At 37.3% G+C, this 17,683-nt stretch overlaps 1 protein-coding gene across 1 annotated transcript in view; it reads right to left on the reverse strand.

The window, feature by feature from the left end:
- PKP2 (plakophilin 2) overlaps window positions 1-17,683 on the reverse strand; it is a 93,094-nt gene that overhangs the window by 24,353 nt on the left and 51,058 nt on the right. The window contains exon 6 of the mRNA XM_061125272.1: window positions 13,846-14,023. Coding sequence (XP_060981255.1) covers window positions 13,846-14,023 — 178 coding nt within the window. The remainder of the gene's footprint in view (window positions 1-13,845; window positions 14,024-17,683) is intronic.

Here is a 17,683-nt window from a genome sequence, read left to right on the forward strand (position 1 = left end):
AATTTGGACACAGTTTATAAATATATTCATAACACATCATAGTGTAATATAAGCCTTCTGTCTACTTTATTCCAAGCACCAAGGTCAGAGCATTATATATTTAATCTTCACCCTATTTTTGAAAGGGTATAAATATATGAGGAAAACATCTTACAGTTAAAAGTAGAATAAATGGCATATTAGCTGTAGCAATACACTACATGTCCAAGTTTCAACTTATTCCGTGCCTTAACTCCAATTAAATTAAAATTTCTTAAATTCTCTGGGCCTTAGCTTCCTCATTTGTAAATACAGAGTGTTAGACTATACCATTTGGAGGTTTTCCAGGCTTCAATATAAACTGTTACTGACAAATATTAAACCAAATGCTCTAAAATGTGATGATTTTATAATTAAAATGACAGAGAGATGTCATGAAAAATGCAGTTTCACAGTGTATAAGACCTAAGTTACAAGCCTGACCTATAAACATCTTTGCACTTAGTCTATTTCTAATTTGGCTAAGCCATGACACCTTTCTATAAACAGTAACTAAATCTACAAGTGGAAGGTGCTTCCTTATAGACACTGAAGGTTATCAAATACAGTAAAGTAGTATATTTAGGGATCATATTTCAGATTCAGATAATGTTTTTATGCTGGTATTACTATGTTCCTTTGCATTAATTTTTCTTGTCAGCATTAACTATTTAAAAAATGTTTTTCCAAAAATGTTAACAGCTGTATAAACACGAATGACAAAAGAACGACTTCAGGTTTATAGAATTTTGAGAACCACCCTTATTCTCTTTATTGGCTAAGAACTATTCCTATAAAATTTATCAGACCAGCTCCTTTCACTGTAGGCAGAACATTACAAAGCATATTCTTTTTGTGTATAATGTCTCAGTGTGATACTCAACATTGAAAGAACTACAATTCTGAGAACTTTGGGGGTCATATTTTCTTCATCTTTAATATACTGCACTAAGTGATTCTTAAAAGCCTTTCTGTCCCCAAATACTGTTTTCAATACATATTGTCAAAGAACAAAAGTACCTGGCATTGTATAAAGAACTGCAGGGAACAAGGAAGGAGCACCCAGCACTGCACCTGCTCCCAGGGAGATCACATCCATAATATTCAGCTGTCTTTAACCCATGAAAATGCAGTTTCAGAATCCAACCTAATAGCTAAGGAGATAAGACAAGTACCCTAAAACTAAGCATGTACTAATAATTTAATGGTTGCTGAATTGATACAATGAGTTTTTTATTTTAACAAAATCCCCTCTGTGACTTTGGTTCTTATTTGATGTTTCTAATGTAATTATTCACTTCCTTATTTTCACCGTACTTGAAAGATTTTTGATACTTTGTCCACTAAAAGAAAGATTATGAATTGGCTCATAGACTGTAAATAAAACCATTTTTTCCTATAATTTTTTTCTCAAGAAATGATTATTTGAACCAAGATCCTCTGTCTATTCTCTGAGCCCGTTAAGGTCATGGGATCTTAAGCTTGACAAAACTTGAAAAAGCATCTTTCACAGTCTCCTTATATTGCACATGGAGAAACTGAGGACCAAAGAGCTGAAGTTACTTTTACTGGTGAGATTAAGTTAGTGGTGAAGTCAGGATAGGAGAGCTGTTCTTTATTCTGTGCCGAGGGCGGCACCAGAGTAGAGCAAACCTTATCTAACATTCATTCAGTCTGCCATTTGTTTAGCAAGAACCATATGTCCTCCAATTCCGAGACAGTGTTATCATATTTTAAAGCTTCCCTTTGACCTTTTCAGCATCTGGCTTGGAGAATGGCAGTAGTTTTAAAATGGCTAGGACAAATCAAAAGGTCTTTCTTCCTAGCGAAGCCCCTTACATACCGTGCAGATAAATGACTCAGCTTTGTTTAACTTCAGGCTGTTTATTTTGGGTGAGGATGGTAATTCAATTTGGCAGTGCTTCCAGCTCACACACACTAACTGTTGTCTTGTAGTTTGGTATTATCCAGACTCTACTGGCTTGAAACGGGACTTATCAGGGGTTCCTGACAGCTGATACCTTTGCTGACAGAAAGTGCATGGAACACTACTACCTCAATATTTGTTCTCGCATATCAAAAATAGTTCCTACCTTACTCAGATACTCAGAAATATAAATGATAAGGGTGGATTATTTTACAGCAATACATCCATGAATAGAGGTCACTAGTTAGAAAGGAATTTGCTATTGTATCACTCTGAAAATAATCAGTAATTATTAGGAAATTATTAAGAACTTCATCTTACAGTATTTTTTCAACAGTTAATACATAAATTTGTGGGAATGAGAGAATTAATCTTAGGAAGAATCAATCCTTTCACACTGTGTCTTCTGAGTCCTGAGAAATATGTATCACTGTTTCCTAGATGTAGCCCAATAGAGGTTTAATATGGAAAACTACCTCAAAACTGTTCACGAAATATATTAAAACAACTATCTTGTTAAAAAGTAAAAAAGAGCATAAAAACCACAGTAGTTACTCGATAAAAGTTCATTATCAGAGTTATCAATGAATATATTGGGTTGCCGTTTCCTTCTCCAGGGGATCTTCCTGACCCAGGGATCAAACCTGAGTCTCCCACATTGCAGGCAGACATTTTACCCTCTGAGCCACCAGGGAAACCCAATGAATATATTGGAAATGTTTAATTTAGTGTCTATGGTTTGAATTTGATTAAATGACGAATTTATTTCCCCTTGGTATAATTTAGCAGAAGTCTGAGTAAATATGTGAGCACCTTTCTGGAAATTAGAACTGTACCCTGTTGTATATTAAAATTTAAATACCAGGTCTTTGGGGCCAGGGGCTGGGGCCTCAGGAGGAGATGGGTACAGAAGGATGTGAACTACTCTAAATATAAAGGCAGGGCTGTTTCAGAGCTCTTCACCTCCACTGGGCCTGAGTAGGAGGATACCAGCGCAAACTATAGCTGCTTGTGTTTGATATTAAGAAGAATTTTTTTTGTAATGTGACCTGTGAGGGGTGAGAAAAAAATAGAATCCGAACCTCTGTATGTCTCTGACCAAAACTTCACATAGGAGGCTTCAGGTGATTTATCTGAAAGCGAATCAGTGATTCCTGACTCTCTCCAGGACCATTTATCTCACACATTCCTCAGTGTCACAATCAAAAGGAGGGGAAAAAAAAAAACAAAAACGGAAAACAAACACCCAGGACCTTGCTGGAATTAAAATAAGGAACTGTCTTTGTTAAGATTAATGACAATATACTTTAAATTCTATGGCAAACCACAGTGTGAACAGTGTCAAATGATAAGAATAACTGCAATTTAGTGCATGTGCTAGACATTATTGTATACTTTGCAAATATTATGCTTTCACAAAATTCCTGAAATTAGGGTGTGCTGAATTTCATTCAGATTCCTGACCTATGACTATTTTTTAAAATCAGATTTACCCACTTCTAATGGGATTTTTAATGGCCCTATCATAAAAAGTTATATGTGTGGGGCTATGTGCAGGCAAGCTGTCAAATATAGTCTATCAGCATTGAGAGAAAGTTTGTTACAACACAGAATGTCCAAATGTCGTGTATGGACAACTGGAATTAAAGGCCATAGTTAGTCACCAGGGTGTGAGAATGGCAGGCAATAATAGGATAGGAGTGAATCTTTTCAAGACATTTCACCGACAGGTAATTCTAAGATGCAGAAAATAAAAAAACAAAACAAAACAAAACAAAAAAACACGAGGGACTACTTCTTCTGATAATAGGTGGTATTCTAGTAACACACAAATTTACATGTATGTTAATATACCTATCTTAAAGGTCTAATCAGCATACTTAGTGATCACCACAATGGTTCTTAAAAAACTGTGGCTATATTTTCATTTTCACCAACAATTTTAGGCTTCCTAATAACACATGTTATAAATTGTATCCCAAGTGGTACCAGTCAATTTAATAACTTGGTCTGAGTCCATTCTAAGACCCAATAGGCACTTGATAAGACCCTTGCTGATAAGGAGGCATCCTTCTTCCTCTTGTTATTTGAGATTTAGGTCTGGGCTTTTGTTTAGCTCTCAGCTGATACATATCAAACAGTTGGGCCTTGTCTGTGATTAACCTGGAGAAAGCAGCAGAGGCAGCTTGTGGTTGCACAGAACAAAAGGGGAGCCTCACTTGAACTGGCAGAGGAACAAAAACTCTATGCCAAAAGAAGGGTTTGTCTTTTACTCGGAAGTCAACATCAGATCCTGCAGGTAACCGCAAACATCAGCCAAAGTCAGCTGCTCATTCTGCAAACAGAAGCAACATTGGGAACAGAACAAAGCTGTACAACCTACATGTCTTGTTCCTTCCAGGACAAGGAACATCAACTTTACTAAAGATATGTCTTACAAAAAAGGAAAACAGTTATTTGATAATAAGAAGAATTAGACTGTCATTTAATTATCTAATTCTTAATTATTTGAGTAACTAAATAGGATTATGCACAGAGACAGACCAGATAAATCTTTTTGTCAGGAGTACTCAGAATAAGGGATAACTAAGCAAAGGTAAACAGAATGAAAAGCATAGTTAAGGAAACTCAGATTCAGCAAAGTTCTGAAGTTTGATATCAGGTATGTGTAAAAAATGAAATTCAAAAATACAATTACATGTTTTATTGTGCAGGAGTAGACAGATATAACTGAATATATTAAAAATATACATGGAGATATTCTTTTTCCAAAAAGTAGTTGGTATTGATATTACCAAAAACCTTGTCCTTAATCAAGAGGTTCATCACGATTAAGGCTAATAATTATTGCTTTTCTTTCTAGAAATACAGTTTGCTTCCTCTGATTAGCTAGATCTTCAGTGATAAGTGAAAATGGAATTTTCTTTTAAGACTTATAAAGTTTAGTACAAATAACTACATTATACATTCATTAAAACACAGTTACTAAACCATGACATAAGTAGGAAAGAGTTAAGTTTAAGTCATTTGCAGGTGAAATGCATTACCAATCGCTTTTCTTCTTCATCTAGCATAAAATACAATTAGGAAAAAGGAATATGTTTCATAATGTTTCATAGTAATGTTTTGTCATTTTGTCCTATTATTCTAAACAAAATTCTGATGTAGCATTTACAACGCAGAAATGGTTGTGTTTTTTTTTTAAATTATCTTATAATGGAGCGTAGCTGATTAACAATGTTGTACTAGTTTTAGGTTTACAGCAAAGTGATTCAGTTATATATACACATGTATCTACTCTTTTTCAAATTCTTTTTCTAGCTTATTACAGAATTGACCAGAATTCCTTGTGCTGTTGGTTATCTATCTTAAATGAAGCAGTGTGTATATGTCAGTCCCAAACTTCCAATCTATCCCCTCCCCCTAATCACACACTGGTTCTCTAAGTCTGTGAGTCTTGGAAACATCTGGTAATCAGATGTGGAGATAAAATTAAACAAATGGTTAACAAATAACAGGACTTCAGGAAAGCAACTTTTCAGACTTTTGTGAATTCATATTTTTATATGGCAATACTGAAAAAGGACAGAGATGAACCAGTGATGGAATGATGAGCTATGATTGAGGAGACATTCATTCACACAGCTACTCATCCTTTACCACATGTGACTCTCCAGTCAACATTTTCCCCACCTCCCAGGAAACATCAGTTAAGCAACTCAGGGCCTCCATGACAGTCTTTTCAAGACCGCTTCTACACTTCTTATCACATGGATTGTGATTATCTCTTCTGGTGCCTTTCCCCCACTAAACCTGGAGTTCCTCCAGGGCAAAAATAGGTCCCATTCCCCTTTGAAATTTCAGAAATTTAAACAGTACTTTGGATACAGGAGGCACTCAAGTACTGGACAGGGCTGGATAAGAGCAAGAGGAAAGACAGACCAGTGGTAAAATCCCAAGAAGCATGGATTAGCTGCTTTTCTCAAATTTCTGATAACTGCTACTATTATTGTGGAAGAGTCACTGGCACTTAATTTCTTCAACTGAAGAATGAGACTGCTAACAGAGGCTGCCTCAGAAGAGTCTGTGTCTGGCCTCAAGTGTTTTCCAGAACTTTGAATATTACTTCTCTTTGGGGTAAGCATTCCCCCCACACTTTCTAGTCGGACAGCAGCCCACAGTCTCACACCTGTCCACTTAAGTGCCTGTCTGACCCCTGGAGGCAGGGGAAGGGGAGTGGAGAGAGTTCTGGTTTGCAGCGTTTGCAAATTTCTGTGGTGTAAATATTCCTACCATGGCCAATTTCAAGGTGGCAACATGATGCCACTGCATGCGGAGGTATGGAGAGATTCTAATAACTGCTTCTGACAGCTCCACCACAAATTGGAATGTATCAGTTTATTTTTCTTCCACTAACTTTACTATTCATGATGCTAGCATATTGTTTAAGAAAAAATTGCCACAGTCCATAGGGTTGCAGAGAGTCGCACATGACTGAAGCGAATTAGCATGCATGCACATGCTGTACCTGACAATTTTTGAAGGATAACCCGTGTGTGTTCTCCTGTCTGAATGCCACCTCACAGTATGGCATTGGAGCTGGTAACAGCTCCAGGTGGGCAGAACTGGAGTCACTGTCACAAGTTCATTAATGAGGCAAACGTTTTACCTGCAGAGCATATTCACTCTGCACCACTGCTACATAAAGACCTGGGTAGTCCCTCTCAGAACTGATCTTATCATCAAGTTAATCAAGAGACAAAGTCACTGGTATGCAAAAGTTTTACTCCAAAGTAGACTGAAGGAATTTAGCCATACTAACCTAAGTCAACCACAATGTCAAAGATACACTCAGGATGCCAATTCATTGTTGGTTCCACACTCAGCAGGGGAGACAATACCTCCAAGGAACTTGTAGAAATTATATTTGTTAACATTTATGACCTTTTAATGTAGTTAAGATTCATTTTTATCAGAGCTAGTCAACACCAGTCAAAAATCTTTTTAGAGTAACTTGGAGTCAGAAAAACCATAATTCCTAAAGATATATGTACCCCAATGTTTTTTGAAGCACTATTTACAATAGCCAGGACATGGAAGCAACTTAAATGTCCATCAACAGAAGAATGGATAAAGAAAATGTGGCACATATATACAATGGAATATTACTCAGCCATAAAAAGGAATGAAATGGTGCAATTTGCAGAGACATGGATGGACCCAGAGATTGTCATAGAATGAAGTAAGAAAGAGAAAAATATTGTATATTAACACATATATGTGGAATCTGGAAAAATGGTACAGATGAGCCTATTTGCCAAGCAGAAATATACACACAGATGTAAAGAATAAATGTATGGACACCAAACGGGGAGAGAGGGAACAGGATGAACTGGGAGATTGGGCTGGACATATTTACACTACTCTGTGTAATACAGACAACTAATGAGAACGTACTGTACAGCACAGGGAGCTCGAGTCAGTGCCCTGTGGTAACCTAAATGGGAAGGAAATACAAAAAAAGCGGGTATATATATACATACACACACACATAGTTGATTTACTTTGCAGCATAGCAGAAAATAACATCATATTGTAAAGCAACTATACTCCAATACAAATTTAAAAGTTAAAAAGAAAAAAGAAGTAAGCAACTATTCAGAAGACAGCTTTGCTCTCATGGAAATCCAGTCGATTTGATTGAAGTTTCCCTATAGGTCTTTTCTTAGGTTCTAATTTACATCTCCTTACTGACTTTTATACCCATTGTGACATTTACAAAGCCAACTCCTCTCTTGGAAAGACCTCCAACTTCATATGCTTTCTGTCTTCTCTGTTAATAGGAAATTCAGTGCAGAGGTTCTACTTGCATAGAACTCTTTAAAAAAGACAATTACTGAAACTCATATAACACCTATAATAAGACAGAACATGACTGTGAGGTTACGAGACTGTAAAGGGCAGAGGCTTAATCCACAGCAGAGCAGTCTGTAAACAGGTATACAGTTTGTATACATTGATTAATATCAACATATCCAGGACAACATGAAGAGCTCAGTTTTGGAGACAGGCTTCCTGGATTAGAATTCCAGCTTTGTCTCCTACTGGCTGTATGATGTTGTGAAAATCACTTAACCTCTCTCAGCTCCAGTTTCCTTATCCATAAAATGGGAAGACCTACTTTACAAGGGTCACTCTGAGAAGAAACTGAGTAAATTCTCATAAAGCAATTTGAACAGTTTTTACAACATAATATATAATAAATGTTAGCTATTATTATTATAAATTAGATATACAGATGAAATAAGAATAGATTATTTTAGTAAGCAAATACCATGATGCTCAATTTCCCAGTCTTTGTGTAATATTCTGCTTCTGAAAGGAGTTCAAACCAGTGGTTTGGATTGTCTTTGCAAACAGTTTAAAATGGTATCATTATGATAGGAGTGGATTTAGGATAAAAATATATCTGAAAAATGTGCTTCATTCAAACCATGCAAGTCTGTTATTCCTTGTTTATAAAAGAAGACTACAGGACAAGATTTGTAACCAACATCTTTGTCTTTAGATTTCTACCTTCCCAACACACCTTTCATGTTGATATAATTTTTCTACTTCACACAGAACTTATATTTCTATTCTCCCCACACTCTGAATTTTGCTTACAGAAGAAGAAAATTAACTCATTAGCATGTTTTATAATGCCCCCATAGTCTTGCCTTAGCTAATGTTTCTAACTTCTGTTTCATTACTTTCCATTACAAATTTGTTACCTTTCCAGGCTTGATTATCCACCTAATATATGATGGATTTTAATTTGCTCATTCATTCATTTACCCATTTCACTCAAATACTTTATATTTGCTTACTATGTGTCAGAAACCTTGCTGCTGCTGCTGCCGCCAAGTTGCTCCAGTCGTGTCTGACTCTGTGCTACCCCACAGATGGCAGCCCACCAGGCTCCTTCGTCCCTGGGACTCTCCAGGCAAGAACACTGGAGTGGGTTGCCATTTCCTTCTCCAAGAAACCTTGCTAGGAGCTAGGAATTAGAGATTAAAACAATGCATAGGCTCAGCTCTTAAAGAGTTCACAATCTAATAAAAAAAGTATGTAAATCACTTCCCATAAAAACAGTAATGGATGCAAAATCTGTACACAGGTGATTTACCTGTAAAAATTCCCATTTGAATTCTTAAAAACAAGTAATGGTGTTTGTCTGAAGAGGCAGAAAAATGTTTTATAGAAAAGAGGAACTTTATCTTTGGTGTTAGATGATTAGGAGATTAAGTATTTAATGGGAAGATAATGGAAAATGTTTCCCAGGAAATAAAATTGAATAAAGCCTTGACTATATGAAATTACCTATAATATCTAAGGAAAGCAAGTATTTTGTAGTTTGCTTGTACTTTGATGTATGTTTGTGGAAAAATGTGAAGTAAGACTGTAAAGAAGCTTGTAGACAGACCCAGAAAGGTTGCATATGCTGTAACTGAGGAAGGTGTCTTCTATTTTTGCTTTATTTTCCCAGCAAGTGTTCCCCTCCCTCTTGCTATTTTAGCAAATCTTGTTGTCATCATTGCCATGAAGCAAGTATCTGATCCAGGTCTGGCCAATCCAGGGGACAGAGGCTCAAATGATATGCACTTTTCAGAAGCAGGGCCAGGGTTAAACCTTCCCTGAGACTGACATTTGAAGAAAGAAGTGTACTTTTTCTGCTGGGTGGCCTGTGATTTAGGGATCTGCTATGTGGAGAAGGCTTGTTTGCATTTTTAGAGAATGAGCCCAGTAGTCTTCAAAGAAGAGTAAGCAGAGATGGGATGTACAGACATATCTTGTTTTATTATGCTTTGCTTTATTGAGTTTTATACATATTGCAATTATTTTTTAACAAATTGAAGGTCTGTGGCAACTCTTGTGTTGTTAGATGATGGTTAGCATTTTTTAGTAATTAAGTATTTCTTTTAATCTTTATTTATTTATTTAATGCCTTTATTTATTTATTTTATGCCATGTGCAGCACGTGGGATCTTAGTTCCCCAATCAGGGATTGAACCTGGGCCCTCTGCATTGGGGGCATGAGTCTTAACCACTGGAATACCAGGGACGTCCCAGTAGTAAAGTATTTTTACATTAAGGTATGTATACTGATTTTTTAAAGACATACTGCCACTGCATATTTAACAGACTGTAGTATAATATAAACATACTTATGTATGCACTTGGGGAACGAAAAAATTTGTGACTTGCTTCATTGCAATATTCACTTTATTGCAGTGGTGTGGAACTGAATTTACAATATATCTGAGGTATGCCTGTCAACAGGAAACTGAGTCCAAGGGATGCTGAATTTCTGTCCCAGTCCTTGAGGCCATGGTTCCTGGTGTACTTCTTTCACTTCCACAAGTGACTGTCAACATCTCAGCTACATGAGTCACTTGGTCTAAGGAAGTTTGGAAGTCCCAACCATGGCAATCAGAGAAGAAAAAGAAATATAAGGAATACAGATTGGAAAAGAAGAAGTAAAATGGCCACTTTCCCAGATGACATGATACTACACATAGAAAATCCTAAAGATGCCATCAGATAACTACTACAGCTAATCAATGAATTTAGTAGAGTCACAGGATACAAAATTATTACACAGAAATCCCTTGCATTTCTATAAACTAACAATGAAAAATCAGAAGGAGAAACTAAGGAAACAATCCTGTACACCAATGCAACAAAAAGAATAAAATACCTAGGAATAAAACCTACCTAAGGAGACAAAAGACGTGTATGGAGAAAACTATAAGATACTGATGAATGAAATCAAAGATGATACAAACAGATGGAGAAATATATCATGTTCTTGGATTTGAAGAATCAATATTGTGAAAATGACTATACTACCCAAAGCAATCTACAGATTCAATGCAATCCCTATAAAATTACCAATGGCATTTTTCACAGAACTAGAAAACTTTTTTTTTTTTTTTTTACAATTTGTATGGAAACAGAAGAGACCCCGAATAGCCAAAGTAATCTTGAGGAAGAAAAATGGAGCTAGAGGAATCACACTCCCTGACTTCAGACTATACTACAAAGCTATAGTAATTAAGATAGCATGATACTGCAAAAAAGCATAAATACAGATCAATGGAATAGGATAAAGTCCAGAGATAAACCCACACATGTATGGTCACCTTATCTTTAACAAAGGAGGGAAGAATATACAATGGAGAAAAGACAGCATCTTCAGTAAGTGGTGCTGGGAAAACTGGACAGCTACATGTAAAAGGATGAAGTTACAACACTTCCTAATACTGTACACAAAAATAAACTCAAAATGGATTAAAGACCTAAATGAAAGGCCAGACACTATAAAACTCTTAAAGGAAAACAGGCAGAATACTCTTTGACATAAATTGAGCAAGATCCTTTCTGATCCACCTCCTACAGTAAGAAAAATAAACAAGTGGGACCTAATTAAACTCAAAAGCTCTAGCAGAGCAAAGCCAGTCACAAACAAGATGAAAAGATAACCCTCAGACTAGGAGAAAATATCTGCAAACAAAGCAACTGACAAAGCATTAATCTCCGAAATACAAAAGCTCCTCAAGCAGCTCAAAATCAAAAAAACAAACAAGCAAATCAAGAAGTGTGTAGAAGACCTAAACAGACATTTCTCCAAAGAAGACATACAGATGGCCAGCAAACACTTGGAGATGCTCAATACTGCTCATTATTTTAGAAATGCAAATCAAAACTACAATGAAGTATCACCTCACATTGATCAGAATGGCTATCATCAAAAAATCTGCAAACAATAAATGCTGGAGAGGGTGTAGAGAAAAGGGAACCCTCGTGAACTGTTGGTGGGAATGTAAATTGATACAGCCATTATAGGGAACAGTATGGAGGTTCCTTAAAAAACAAAAAATACCATATGACCTTGCAATCCCACTACTAGGCAAATACCCTCAGAAAACCATAATTGAAAAAAACACATACTCCAATGTTCACTGCAGGACTATTTACAACAGCCAGGACATGGAAGCAATCTAAATGTCCACTGACAGATGAATGGATAAAAAGATGTGGTACATATATACAGTGGAATATTACTCAGCCACAAAAAGGAATGAAACTGGATCATTTGCAGGGATGTGGATGAACCTAGAGTCTGTCATACAAAGTGAAGTAAGTCAAAAGAGAAAAACAAATACCACATATTAATGTATATATATGGAATCTAGAAAAATGGTACTGATGAACCTATTTACAGGGCAGGAATAGAGACACAGATGTAGAGAATGGATTTGTGGACACAGTAGGGGAAGGAGAGGGAGTACAAATTGAGGGAGTAGCACTGACATATATACACTACCATATTTACACTATTTGTAAAACAGACAGCTAGTGGGAAGCTGCTATATATAGCACAGGGAGCTCAGCTCGGTGCTGTGATGGCCTAGAGGGGTGTGAAGGTGATTCACTTTGTGATATTGCAGAAACTAACACAACATTGTAAAGTAATTATACTCTAATTAAAATAAATAAGCAAAAAAAATTTAAAAAAGGAACTTTGAATTGTGTACCTGCCATGTACACAATGAAGTGACAGAGTCCTAACCTAATCTGCCACACTAAGAACTCTGCGGCACGTGGTAAGGCAATGGGAGCTATAGAAAAATTTGCTGTAACATATTTCATTGCATTCTAGTTTATTTGTTCATCTGCATCCCCTGCTAGATTAAAGGTTTCTTAAGAATTTTCTCATTCATCTTTGAAAAACTCTCAGTGGCTGACATAATTCTTCATAATAACCTGGTATTTGATATGTATTACTCTGTGATTATGGGCTTTCCAGGTGGTGCTAGTGGTAAAGAATCTGCCTGCTACTGCAGGAGACACAAGAGATGTGGGTTTGATTCCTAGGTTGGGAAGAGCCCCTGGAGGAGGAAATGGCAACCCACTCCACAGCTCTAACCTGGGAAATCCCATGGACAGAGGAGCCTGGAAGGCTACAGTCCATGGGGCCACAAAGAATTGGACACAACTGAGCGCATGTGCATGCACACACACAGTGATTAATTATGGAGATAAGATAAAACATTTTACCATAATAAATTCCCTCTGTTATCATCCAAACAGATTCCCTCAAAATGTGAACTGTGAAACTAGAGAAAAGATCAAAAGGTAGAATATATCCCAGTTTCTTCTGGGCTGCCTAATTTTGATTACATATCTATTTGGTTTCTTTCAATCTTTAGACATAAAGGACAACGATTATTTTCAAATATATGTAAGAAAGCCTGAGACACACATTTCTAGAGGAGTTAAGACTAACATTTCCTCTTCCTGCATGCACTTCTATTTCCTCCTGGTTTAGCTGGCATCTGACAGTCCAGGGCAGAAAACATTTCAAGCACCTTTTTCATCCCAATATTTAGAAATGCTGATCAAACTAATTTCTTTTGTAGCTATTCTTGTGGCAAGATAATCTATCCTTTTAGGTTTTGTTGCCTATTTAAAAACACCAGGTTCAAAACTATTTTTTTTTTAACCATGTCATTAAATTATATTTTTGTCAACTGAAAAATAGCATGCAGCCTGACTTAAATCCTGTGAGATAGGGAATTCCAATCTGCCTGGACTTGTAGGTGTTCAGATTGGATTTCCAGTTTACCTATCGGAAATGATATGCTCTCTCTCTACTGAGCTAAGTGGGTAGCTTCTGGAATCAAACATGTCAGGAAAAACAGTACTCTTTTCTATACTGTGCTTCTAGTACTTAGAGTGATCTTTATAATTTCTAACTGTATTTCCAGGTAATTGGGTAGAATTTAAGACAGATCTGAATTATAGTATTTAGAGTCAACAGAGACAATGTGGAGGGAGATGTAGACTGGCATTACCTTAGGCATCCTGTGACATTGTAGAATATATCAAAATCAAGCAAACCATTTGCTTTGGGGTAGTCTCCTTCTGGCCACCCCGAAAAGGGGATGATGATATTCTCAGTGAGGATAAGCAAGGCTTCTGTTATCATGAGATTCTTAAGTTTGTCATTAGAGGATAAGTTCCACAGCAAACCTAGAAAAGTAAAGAGTACCATCAAAACAGGGCTAGGTCAAAATGACTGCTGAAAAGGTCAGTTAAGACCATCACCCTTAGATCCATGGCTGGTTATAAAAAGGAAAAAAAAAAAAAGAAGGTGGGAGAGATAGTCCTTTTCACAAGGGAAAGTACCTGTTTAGACATCGTTAGATGCCAATGGAAGCTGTCCCCAAAAAACAATTAAAATATATCTAAAACAAAGAGAACTTACAATGTGAAACTATACATATTTAAATTAATCAAGAACATAAATGAATGCCAAAAATTCTTATTACTATTCTCTTAAAAGATCCTACCACAAAGCTGACCTCATTAGGATAATAAATTTTGGGCTCATCAACAGGAAAGCTTGAAATGATCCTACTGTAATTAAGAGTTCAACATTTTAAGGCTCATATTTCTCTCCCTTAGATACATATCTAAGAATATCTCTGCCTGCCTCCTGCTTCCCTACTACCCACCTGACATTTGCTTTCCAATAACAGCAGGAAAAGCCTGTAGAAAGCCTTTGCCTATGCCTGTCACGAGTAGGCTGATCAATATCACCAAAGAATATTTATTAACTCCTACCCAATGGTAGACTTTATGTCCTCCCAGAATTTATGCTAGCCCTGCTGCTGCTGCTAAGTCACTTCAGTTGTGTCCAACTCTGTGACGCCATAGACGGCAGCCCACCAGGCTCTTCTGTCCCTGGGATTCACTAGGCAAGAATACTGGAGTGGGTTGCCATTTCCTCCTCCAATGCATGCATGCATGATAAGTCGCTTCAGTCATGTCTGACTCTGCAACCCTGTGGACAGCAGCCCACCATGCTCCCCTGTCCACGGGATTCTCTAGGCAAGAATAATGGAGTGGGTTGACATTTCCTTCTCCGATGCTAGCGCTACCTCATCTTATATTACAGTCTGGCAGAGAAGGTGAGATGAGTATTTACTCTACTTGCCAACTTGCAGTGGATAAGAATCGGTCTAAGACTGGTACCACATTTACTCACTTAACTTTCCCATCCTCTTGAATCCCCTCCACCCCCAATTAAAAAGAAAGGCCATATCAGCCAACTCAGGGAGAAATTAAGATAACAGAATACTGTACTTCCAGGGCATCCACAGGGACTGAAGCTGGGTACTGAGAGAGAATACAAAGTTGCATATATTTACATTTAGGATTTGTTTTTCTCACAAATTTGGTGCTCAAATACCTCTGATTCAGTGGAAGGACTATATACCTACCGCTTGCTAGTCCAGTGACTCCCAGCAGGTGTCAAGTTCCTGTGCCATCATTCGTTCTTCAGTAAATTACCATAACTCACTATCACCCAAGAAAGAGAATTTTCTTCCTATTTATGCCCCACCGCCCAGTCAGTAATTCTTCCTTCTTAAATTTATTGCTCTGTCTGTGTGAAGAACAGAGTTTGCTTTATGAATAAAGCAAACATGGTGGTCTTAGCTAAATTATGTGGTGATATTACCTCCCCTGATATTAACGACAGAAATACTAGTCTGTGATTAAAGCTGAGTAGTTAATCAACCATACTTGTATCTCGCCCTTCAATTAGAGCATTCTAGGCCTGATGTAGTCTTTTGGGGCTTAAACAGTTTACTTTAGCTGTGTACAAGTAACTAATTTTTTAAATCACCAAATATCCACCACAGCTTACACCTAGCTTCCATTAGACAAAGCAATGTGGGGTCTAGTGTTTCATGAGGACTAGAATTCTGGCTGATGAGGTCTTTTCCTGATCAAACAGGCATTTGGGGTTAGCAGTGTCACTCAGCCACAGGCTTTGCAACACAATGACTTCATTGGTCACACCTCATATTAAGAGGTCTTGGAAGGGGAGAGACAGAATAAAATTCCAGAAAACTCCTAAGGTGGCTGAAAACAACTGAATGGCAGGTCTGAGGTTGAGGTTTAGTTACTAAGCTACAAAAGAAAGCTGAAGAGAAAAGAGAGAAGAGGAAAATAAAAGCTTCCTGTTCTAAATAAGCAAACAAATTAACAGCCTCTGCCTGCCAGAAGCTTAAAATGTGAAGCATAATGGCATTTCCTCTCTTTAAAAAGGACCACACAGAGCACTCAAAGGAAAAGTACACCTTACAATAAAAACCAGAGAGGATTAATTTGAACAAAGGGAATGGAATTTTCTCCCAACAGTCAATGTCCTTTGTAGTTTGGCATGCTATATTATTACTACAGAAGTATATGGTTTGGGGAGTTTCAGTATAGTTTTTGAATTTTTAATGTAAGATATTGTACAGAAATGTCACGCTTGCTAAATTTCTGTATGATACAAAGCTAGGAAAGAGCTTAAATGTTCACCAGAGATTCAGGATTGTACATCCTTACACACACCATCACACACATTCATACAAAATCGGTAAATGACCAATTACCAATTGGGAAAAGGCATATGACAATACAGGACAAAGGTTAGATACCATTAATATACAAAGTTCTTATAATCTTTAAAAATTAAATTATTAGTAGAAAAATTAACCCAAAGCTCAGTCGTGTCTGACTCTTTGTGACCCCATGGACTATACAGTCCATGGAATTCTCCAGGCCAGAATACTGGAGTGGGTAGCCTTTCTCTTCTCCAGGGGATTTTCCCAACCCAGGGATCGAACCCAGGTCTCCTGCATTGCAGGCGGATTCTTTACGAGCTGAGCCACAAGGGAAGCCCAACCCAAAGTGAAAAGTGTCTAATACACATAAGAACACAGGCTCTCTAGTAACTAAAAAAAATGCATTATTTAACAACTACATATCATTTTCTGTGGTTAGGGGTGGCAAAACCAGAGCAATGAGTGGAAATTCTGAGGAAGGAGATTTTGGCTCAGTGAAAGCATAAACTTCTAAAAGAACTCTGAAGAAAACAGAAAGATCTTGTAAGATCCAGCATTATCACTGGAGCCAACAAAAATAAGCTCATCTTTTATGAAAATATGAACAAGGGCTTTATCTCAAAAGTAAGAGTATTAGAAGAGACTAGCAGTTTTCAAATGAGCCCAGTGGCAAATCAGAATCACCTACTCTTGGAAGGACTGATGCTGAAGCTGAAACTCCAGTACTTTGGCCACCTCATGCGAAGAGTTGACTCATTGGAAAAGACCCTGATCCTGGGAGGGATTGGGGGCAGGAGGGGAAGGGGATGACAGAGGATGAGAGGGCTGGATGGCATCACCGACTCGATGGACATGAGTTTGAGTAAACTCCGGGAGTTGGTGACGGACAGGGAGGCCTGGCGTGCTGTGATTCATGGGGTCGCAAAGAGTCGGACACGACTGAGCGACTGAACTGAACTGAACTCTTGGGCCACACCTGCAATTTTTTTTAGGCATGCTCCTAAAAAAATTTACTAAGCCTGACTCTCAGGATGGATACCAGGAATTTACATTTTAAAAATGATTCATATTTTTGGCATTGGGAAATTAATGGTTTAGATGACCCTGAATAGATGTCCCTTTCAATGATTACATTCTGTATTCCCTGATACTGCATTATACTTTGGGTTTAGATTTTCATTTGCTTTAACTTCCGGTCAGTTTATTCATAGCGCCTTAATTTCTATTATTACAGTTCTTTATTGTAGGTGTACTGTCTGTAATTTTCTGTCACTAAACTCTCTTTCTAGCC

The sequence above is a fragment of the Dama dama genome, chromosome 22 (assembly GCF_033118175.1).
Source record: "Dama dama isolate Ldn47 chromosome 22, ASM3311817v1, whole genome shotgun sequence".
Classification (NCBI taxonomy): Eukaryota; Metazoa; Chordata; class Mammalia; order Artiodactyla; family Cervidae; genus Dama; species Dama dama.